Source organism: Copadichromis virginalis, linkage group LG1 (genome assembly GCF_057382275.1).
Source record: "Copadichromis virginalis isolate Kocher_CV1m ecotype Utaka linkage group LG1, C_Virginalis_male_GT1.1, whole genome shotgun sequence".
NCBI classification, from domain to species: Eukaryota; Metazoa; Chordata; class Actinopteri; order Cichliformes; family Cichlidae; genus Copadichromis; species Copadichromis virginalis.
In genome coordinates, this window is record NC_140618.1 from 2,904,902 (window position 1) to 2,914,574 (window position 9,673).

The following is a 9,673-nucleotide window of genomic DNA, read 5'->3' on the forward strand; positions in this document are numbered from 1 at the left end:
CATTTTTAATCACCACGTCATTTATTAGCAGCTAGTACAAGTTCTCCTCTAACAGAATTGCAACGGGATGTTGTTCTTCTTCAGGCACGGCAACATAAGCAGTCATTGTAGTTGTTATCATCTGTGAAATCATTACTCTTAGGCATGGCAACACACACAACACTAATATGAGCAGTGCTATCATGATGAGACCTAAAAGGAAAAATGGCTTTGCTACAGCAGCCGGCCATGAACCGCTGAACAGCCAGTCCAGCCAGCTTTGTGCTGTAGCTGCTCCAGGTGTGTGTTCAGTGACATATTTTTGCAGAGCGGTCAAATTCTGCAAAGCTTCATAAATGTCTCCTCCAGTTTCGTATCCATCAGGGATAAAAGTGCAACATGTTTCCCCGATCAGCTTGCAAACTCCTCCTTGTGATGCTGTTAGCAGGTCTAGTGTCAGTCTGTTCTGCAGCACCATCGTTCTGATGGCCTGCTGTTCTCCTGCTAAGGCGGTTCCCAGGGTCTTAGTCAAGTTGATGTGTCGTAGCAGAGCATATCGGTTGATTTCCACATGATCTCGCACCTCGGCAACTCCAATGCCGGGGATCAAGCTCTGTAAGAATTTCACTCCTCCTCCCCAGATGCGAAACTCTCCCGGCACTCCAGTGTCCACGGTAATGCCGAAAGAATTGGGGGAGGCGATGTCCACTTCACGTCTCTGCCGGCTGCTTGGGTGATGTGCAACACTTTGCATGAAGAAAACGTGATCTGATAATTCCACCAGGGCGCACAGACCTCCCCAACCTTCAGGGAGTGACAGATAAGCCTTGTTGCCACATAGGAAGTACCAGTCAGCCAAAACTCTGGTTCCTCTGCTGCTGGGTGCCGTCCGTGCACATCCTGTCTGGTACTGAGTCTTTGTTTGTAGTGGCATTCGGTAGCTGTAGTCGGAGCGACAGTTTAGGCCCATCAGCGTCGTGTTACTGGCACAGGTGGCGTTGATTGAACAGGTCATACACTTCCTCTCGTTCCTTGGTGGGCAGAAAGTGTATATGGACTTACATAGGTGAGTAGGCAGCTCCCCCACTGCCCGCGATCCATTGTTCATCACACATACTGGCAGTTGTGATGCGTTCAGTTTGTTCAGTAGAATTACATCAGGCAGCGTGTCTGAGACTTGGGGCCAGGTCAGTAGGTAGGTCTGTCCGGAACAGTTCACATTTGTGAGTGATGATGACCTCCAGGTTGCTTTTGCTGGGATGCTGTAGTTGGCTTTGGACCAAAGAGTACCGTAGCCTGGATGTGTTGCCAGGCCCAACAGACACCAACTGCGATCTTCAGGTATGCTGTACGGCCACAGGCCAGACGTCTGTGAGGATAGGGGCATATGGGTACATGCATAGCAGTCAGTTTTGTTATTCAAATGAGCTGTAGTGTTCATAAACTGCCACCAGAAGTTAGTGGCGTATCCATGGGGAAACTTGGTGTACTTTCCTTTGTCATACAGTGTCTGCCTTTTCTCCATATAGCGTGACTTGTTGTCCCTCACGGAAGCAAAGGTGAGGAGCCCGGCCATGGTCAGGGCCGCTGCAGTTGATAAGAGCCACCACCTCATGACGACGGAACACGCCCTCCTGTCGCGAGTAGACCCCCCGGCCAGGAAAGCTGACCCCTCCACCGGGCGAGATCACAACAAGTAGGCAAGCCTGCCGTCAGCTGTGTTTAGATGGCTTCACTGACTCGCCTGCAGTGACTCTGATGGACCCAGGATGGTCGTTCCGCAATTTTGCAAGCGGTCGGTGTAGTGAGGAGGACTTGGTATGGCCCCTCCCACCTGGGTGTGCTCCAGTTTTTCCTTTGGAGCACCTTGATCAGAACCCAGTCACCGGGCTTTAGTCTGCAAGACACTGGAGAAACATCATCAGGTTGTTGATTATGTACAATGATCTCTTTGTTTTCTAACAGCTTAGACATCCATTCTGCTAATGTGTTTTCTCTGATTGCTTTGTCTATTGGTTGACTGGTAATAGGCAGTGGAAACGGCCTGCCATGAATGATTTCAAATGTAGTTAGTTTATGGGAGCCTTGTGTTAAGCGCATCCACATCTTCACTAAACCCAAACATTCAGGCCACGGCCTTCCTGTTTCTGCCATGCATTTCCTGAGCCTTTGTTTTATAGTGCCGTTAGTTCTCTCTACAAGGCCTGCGCTCTGAGGGTGATAAGCACAGTGGTGTTTTATGCTGAAACCGAGTGCTTCAGAGACCTTAGTGATGACATCATTTACAAAATGAGTGCCGTTGTCTGATCGTATCAAAGCTGGAATGCCATATGTGGGTATGAAGTGATTGCACAGGCACTTTGCTACTGAAATTGCATCTGCCTTTTTCACTGGATAGATTTCCGGCCACTTTGAGAACACGTCTATAACCACTAGGGCGTATTTTGACCCTTGACATTCGCTTAGTTCAATAAAATCCATATGAATTGTGTGAAAAGGATGAGGCGGAGTTGGAAAACGGCCTCTTCTTGGTCGCAGGTTACCTTGAGCATTATATTTTTGACACGTCATGCACGTTCTGACAAATTGTTTTGCTGAAGTTTCAAAATTTACAGTGTAGAAATGAGAGTTGACAATACAGGTCATTCCCCCCGATGACAAATGCGTACAGCCATGAGTCACTAATGCTGCCATCTTGTGGAGCGATTTTGGCAACACTGGCTTGCCATAACACATCATTAAGTCGTTTGTCAGAACTGCACCGTGTTTTAACCATTTTGCCTGCTCTGCTGTGCTTGCTGCTTTTTGTTCACTTTGCAACACATCCAGTGGAATCTGATGCGTGTTTACTGCCATTAGTGTCATGTTTGTCTTTTGTGCCGCCTGTTTTGCGGCACTGTCAGCAAAATTGTTGCCTGTAGTAATAAAAGAGCTATCAGTTTTGTGTGCTGCACATTTACACAATGCGAGTTGTTGTGGTAAATTTATTACAGTCAGCAGTCGTTGTAAGAGGCTTGCATGCTGGACTGGTTTACCGGTTGATGTAATCATTCCTCTGTTTTGCCAGAGCTTTGCAAAATGATGCACAGCAGAGAAAACATACTGGCTGTCTGTATAAACGTTTATTTGTTTATCTTTGTGTATTTCACATGCACGAATAACAGCTATCAGCTCAGCGCTCTGTGCAGAATATGAAGAAGAAAGTGGTTTTGCTTCTATTATTCTACTGTCTGTGGTTACTGCGTAACCTACACAATTACGGCCTGTGTTGTCTTTAGAGGCCGATCCGTCCACAAAGACATCACGAAAACCAGCTTGTGGCTCAGCATGGATGTCAGGGCGGGGTTTGGTGTCTTTGTCTAATTCTGCATGGCAGTTGTGCACATCCCCATCAGCTGGTGTGCTCACTAGAGTCCCTGGATTCAGTGTGCCACATTTTTCCAGTGTGATGTGAGACTGTGGTAGTAAAATGCCTACATACGATAGCTGTCTGGCATGAGTCAGGTAAGAGAGATTGGCTTGCAGCAGTATAGATGTGACAGCATGCGGGACCTTCACAACTAATTTGTGCCCTAAGACAATGTCTGCTGACTTCTTTACTGCTTCTGTGGCCGCTGCACAGCTTTGGACGCAAGTCGGCAGGCCCGAAACTACAGCGTCTAACTTACACGAGTAGAATGCTAAAGGGCGCTGTTTGTCACCAAAAGCCTGTGTCAGAACTGCCTTCATGTAGCCGGCCCCCCCATCAACATGCAGCACGAAAGGCTTGTCATAATCAGGCAGGGCCAGGACTACATTTGTTTGTAAAGCCACCTTTAGGTTAGTAAATGCTGTGTCTGCCTCTACCGTCCACGTTATTGTGTCGCGCAAAGCGAGGTTTTTGCCATAAATCATGTCTTGGAGTGGCTGAACTGTTAGTGCATACTCTGGAATCCAAGCTCTACAGAAATTACACAAACCTAAAAAACTCATCATCTGTTGTTTTGTTTTAGGTTTGGGTGTGTTTTGCACTGCCAGCTTTCTGGTTCCCAGCAGTGTTTTGCCCTGGCCTGTGAGTGTGTGTCCGAGATATGTAACGTTATCACTCCACAGCTGCAGTTTGTGTTTTGAGACTTTGTGGCCCTGTTCAGCCAAATGCTGTAGCACAGCAAGTGTGTTGTCTTTGCACGCCTGCTGTGTATGACCGGTTATTAAAATGTCATCTACATACAGCAAGTATTGACCTAGCTGTGGGAGCTTACAGCTAGACATTGACTTCTTCAGTGCTTCTGCATAGAGGGTTGGGCTATTCTGGAAACCCTGGGGCAAACGAGTGTATGTGTACCTCTGACCCTCAAAGGTGAAGCCAAACAATGGCTGTGAGTCTGGATGTAGTGGAACTGAGAAAAAAGCGTTTGAAAGGTCGATTACTGAGAACCACTGTTCGTTCGGTGTGACCTGATTTAAAACAGTGTGTGGATTAGCAACCACAGGTGGGATTTGTTCAGTCACTTCGTTTATAGCTCTCAGGTCATGTACTAGACGGTATGCACCCGTGATAGCTTTTTTAACAGGAAAGATAGGAGTGTTACAGGTGGCTGTCTTTGTTTTTATTAAAATTCCTGCCTTTTCCATGTCTGCTATCACTGGGCGAATGCCATGTCTAGCCTCAGTAGTGAGTGGGTATTGAGATATCAGTGGTCTGTGTTTTGAGAGAGGTTTTACTCTTACTTCATCTGCATTTTTTATAAGGCCTACATCAGCAGGGCCTGTAGACCAGAGAGTTTTAGGCAGCTGAGCTAGTGCTGCCTGATGTCATTCAGTTAATTGTGCATGTGTTTCAGCGGCATCGGCTAGGTGTACAGCGGGCCTGACTGCGACCAGCCAACCCGTCCGGCGGCCTTGAAGCCAGCCTTCATGAGTGTCTTCCGTTTTTTCATAAGTGTCTGCTTCAACCCTGGCTAACACATTTCCTAAATCCTTCCAGTCTGAATGATAGTCATGCGCTACAGACACGTGTGGCTTAGGCATGCGGTTCAAAGCCTTCACGGCTGCTGATTGGATTACTGAGCACACTGCATTTCCCGACTTTGTGACATACAGGTGTTGTAAAGTCAAACTCTGTTGTCCTAGCTTCCACACTTGCTGATCGTAAAGTGGGTCTGGGCCTGGAGTTTGTTTAAATCTCAACGTGTTGTGATAGTCAGTGGGTTTCTGGAAATAGGATGTGGGGGGTGTATATTTGCGGGCCACATTGTGTAGCTTTGTGAGCTCGGGCAACTCAAGAGTCCAGTAATAATGTGGGACACCGTAGCCTTGAGAGAGACACACGTTGCTGCTGTGTGCCGTGTTAATGCTATCTGGCTCTGGAGTGTTGTCATTTAGCATGCATTCAGCAATCATGCCATTCTCTTCCGGTACCACGCCTATCTTGAGTTCTGTCAGAGCATCTCTTCCTAGTAGGTTTACTGGGCATGACGGGTCATATATGCATTTAATGAAGCACCTGCGGCCACTTTCGGTATGCATTAGTTCTAACGGGGCAGTTAGTTGTTGTACAGTGGTGTGGCCTGTGGCTGACTTCACAACTAATGTGTCTTTTGAGTACTGTAAGTTTTTAGGCGGCTGCCTTAGAACCGTTTTACATGCTCCGGTGTCACACAACATTTGGATTGGTTGCCCGTTCACATGAATTAGCAGCATTGGTTTGTATTCTGACCCTAATAGCAATTGTTCTATGTTAAAAACTTCCCCTCCCTCATCAATGTTCATGTCTTGTGTGTTTTCTAGTCACATGTCATTGTTTACCATAGATTCGCCACTGTTTTGCCTGTCATTGTTCCTCCTACTATTATGTGTCTGTGGCTTACTTCTGCACTCTCGTTCAAAGTGACCTCGTTTTCCACAGTTGAAACAGGCATTGTCTCTTTCATATCTGCTGTCTCTGTTTCTGTGTCTGCGGCCTTGCTGTCGATTACCTTGCTTCCCTTTCTGTCTCTGATAGCCTCCCGAAAATGCAAGGAAACCTGTCTCTGAATCTATGGTGAAGACGTCAGCCTTATTTTTCTGTTTGTGCACTTTTGTGGCGTGCTCAGCATGTAACAGGGCATCTGGCAGGTTGCCAGTGTTCATTGTGACCCAATGTTTCTCTACATGTGCTCTGATTGGTGGGAGCAGGCCATTTAGAAACGCATTTTTTAATTGCTGCTGGAATGGCGTTGCATCGCCATCGGCATAATCTAAACCTGAATGCTGCCTAAAAACTGGGCGCAGGCGGTCTAAAAAATCTGATGCAGTTTCATTTTCTTTCTGTTTTACCTCTCCTATTTTATTGTAGTTTGGCTTGGGGGCCAGCTGTAGTTTCACACGTTCATAGAAATTATGTAGTTGGCCTTCTAATTCAGGGTCACCTGCACGCAGGGGTTGTGGTCCGTTGCCGACCACTAAAGAATCTAAAGGATTATTAATTGCCCCCCCAGTGAAAGAGCCTTTCACTGAGCCAAACTTCAAACCTAAAAGATCTTGAAGTACCTGGTACATTTCATGACCGTTTAAATACCACTGAGTCCTAATTGCTTCAACTGCTCTCTTCCATGTGTCAAAACCGTCATGCAGGGGCGGGACATCTTTAAGAACATTTTTGCGATCCTCATGTGACCATGGTCTAAACACAAGAATTGTGGGGTGTGCGTCTTGATGCCCCATAGGTCCAATCGGCTGACCATATCTGGGGTTAGGTGAACTTATTAATGGAAATACTCCTGGGGGGCTTGGGGGGTCAGGCCATGTTTCCCTGCCTACATGATCTTCCCCTATATCTGCTTCAGGTGCATGTGTTAATGACATTTTAGCTAAATCTGCCTGCACTGAACCGTAAGGGTTATTCACAGCTGCATCTTTGTCTGTTTGCTTGGGAGTTGATGCAGAGGCAGTAACATAGGGGGGAGGGGCTGCAGCCGTTGCTTCAGGCACCTCACAGCTTTGCTTTTGTTTTTTATTCTGTCTCTTTTCTCTATTCTCAGCACGTCTCTGTTGCTCTTTTTTCCATGCATCTAGGAAAGTTAATTCACTTGTGCGTTTTCCTTTCTTTCTAAGATTTGTGGTTGCACTTATTTCCTTTAATAAGCTATCTTTGAGCTGTGTTAAAGCTGCGGGGCTGCACGTACCCTCCCACCCAGGACATGACGTCTTTTTAGGATTACGCCATCTCCTTGCGCTGATTTTTCCTGCACCTGGATATTTATTTTCTATCCATTGTTCGTCATTAATGAACTTTTGTGTATACTGCCCATTATTGGCAAGAGGTTTAGAGGTTTTATTCCCCATTTTTCAATTTTTATTATTTAGTGTATCTTACTTATGTATTTATTTAGTTATTTATTTTTATTTATACACTGGCAATACAGCTGCTATCCACCTTCGCTGATATGAGGAATGAGAGTGGTTGCTCACACGCCCTTCTACTTTCGGACTATTTCCAAAAGCGGTGTGAACTTTACGAGGCGAAACTCGACCGTTCTCCCAAACCACCAGCACTTCAGCGAACAGCAGTGAAAGAAAAACACAGTAGGAGCGGCTCAGTCTCTTATTGGACCGTGAAAAGTCAGCTTGCTCCGTTAGTTACAACAATACACACATACATTCACATTCACACTTATTCGCGCGATCGGAACCCTTATAATAAGGGGAGCTGCCAGTCTTTCTGTAGACGAGCTACTTATTCCCTTGACCCAGCTGGGGGAGCTACTCAGAGCTCCAAACCTAACCCACAAGAGTGGGGAGCTTCCAGTCGACGAGCTCCAAGCTACCAGCCGACGAGCTACTTTAAACCCACAGAAGTGGGGAGCTTCCAGTCGCGACGAGCTGCTTTCGCTATTTTAAATTCCCTGAATTTAAAATACGATTTTACGCAAGATTGTGTCAGTGTGTCTGTATCTACCTGGTCAGTGTCGCCGGGTCTGGTCCACCTCGATCGGGCCCCACCACCGTGGGTCGCTTTCTAAGAACGTTGGCCAAGACTCGAATTTAACGCCCTTGGTCTTTGACCACACACCTAGTGTGTGGGCTGTCGACAGACGAGCAACGTGGACTGGTCACGGAGATGGGACACGATGGAGGCGCTCCGGCTCGAAGGACCAAGAAATGTTGGGGGAAAACTCTGTAAAAGACCCAGGAGAAATAAAGACACAATGAGACAAAGTTACTTTCTTTATCAAACGTGTACACGGGTGAGCTGCTAAGGACAACTCACACCATGCACAGTGGCTTGGTAATTTTTATAGGAAAGACAGTGAGAACAGGATAAGAAAATACAAAACAAATAAAATAAACAACTCCATATGTGGCGCTAGTCTCGTCAGCAGAGAGCTGGGAGAAGGCTGTGAGAGATAAAACAATCTAAAACAATATGTCCCAAAACAGTATGTCTTTGCTGAGAAAGTCTAAAAAGATAATTCTAAACTAATCTAACCATAGACAAAAGGGCATGCTTGCACATTTAAAAGAAGGTAAAGAAACATAGAAACATTTTTCCTGTAACAGATCCAAATTTAATTTTTTTTGTCTCCATCTGTTTTTAATCTTTTTTTCTCTGCACCGTGTTCGATGGAGGATTTTCAGGCTGAAACCTTAAAGTGTACTTTTTTTCTTCATAAAGTTTAGATAAATTTTAAGGTTTTTTTTCATGTGTGTTGTGTTCCCATCTGTAGTTTCTGGAGGCTTTCCTCCTTTATCCAATCAGGGTACTCCACTGATCCCAAGCTGTCCAATAGGACGTGAGCAATACGAGGAAATCTGTACATCGCGTCTCAGTCTTCTGCTCCGGTGGACGTTCCTTTTATTTCAAACTTCCTTCAGCTTGAAGAACAAAAAGACTCGAATCGTATCTAAACTCATTTCTTCTCTGTGTGCTTCTGCTGTCGTCTCTTCACCTGTTTGGAGAAAACAAAAACCTCCAGGAAGCCACTGGTGACCTTTGACCTGAGACAGAACACGTGTAGCTGTTGACTTGGTGCGAAGTGGACTGTTAGCTGTAGCTGTAGTAAACAGGAATGCTTAGAAACGCGATGAGCTGCTGTGTGTTGACCTGATGATCAAACTCTGCTTGCTGTTTTTGTTTTGTAATTACTTTTTAATAAACGCTCCAGAACAAACGCACACGTCGGCATCGTGTGGACACAAATATTTAAAAGAGCAGTAAAAAGGAGTGTTTGACACACCATCACTGTAGATTTGAAAATGACATGACCAAGAGGTGAGTTGAGTTAATCTAAAGGGCGTTAATAAAATGACTGAATTAACCACTTTTTTCCCCTAGCACCACTTTCAGACTCAAATAACTGGACAAACTGAGCTGAGTTTGTGATTAAACCTCATTTCCTGTCTATGCCTCCAATGTTCCCACACAGCTTAAATCACATTTAAGGATCGCATCAGTCAGGAAGGCTTTAGACAAAAGGTGAATGATCATTTCTACCTGCAGTAATTGGCTCCGACTTGATGTCACCTGTTGACACCTGCTCAGTTCCTCAGGCTGGCGGAATAGGAGAAGGTGGGCTGCAAAGCGGCTTGCAGGTGCAGAGATTTGTTTAGGATGTGTAGATTTGCCAGGGCCGTCACAGAGTTTAATTTTGAGGTGCTTCAGGATGTTTCAGCTCTCACCCAACCCAAGCTCTGATAGGTTCGTTGCATTTATAGTCCGCTGTCCTAAGGCGTC

General features: G+C 45.8%; 1 protein-coding gene across 2 annotated transcripts; it reads right to left on the minus strand.

Annotated features, from left to right (window-relative positions):
- On the minus strand, window positions 1–9,617 carry LOC146718111 (uncharacterized). Of its 2 annotated transcripts, XM_085473537.1 has the most exons (3): window positions 9,434–9,617; window positions 7,898–8,116; window positions 1–1,886 (listed from the first exon to the last, which is right to left on the minus strand). In XM_085473537.1, the coding sequence occupies exon 3, from the start codon at window positions 1,592–1,594 to the stop codon at window positions 32–34; it is 1,563 nt and encodes a 520-aa protein (XP_085329663.1). In that variant the 5' UTR covers window positions 1,595–1,886; window positions 7,898–8,116; window positions 9,434–9,617; the 3' UTR covers window positions 1–31. The 2 variants fall into 2 exon arrangements, with proteins under 2 accessions (XP_085329663.1, XP_085329748.1); XM_085473622.1 differs by lacking the exon at window positions 7,898–8,116.
- Between the last annotated feature and the right edge of the window lie 56 nt (window positions 9,618–9,673).

Excerpts from the sequence above, each read along its gene's own strand:
- LOC146718111 (XM_085473622.1), bottom strand. The coding sequence starts at position 1,594 with ATGAGGTGGTGGCTCTTATCAACTGCAGCGGCCCTGACCATGGCCGGG.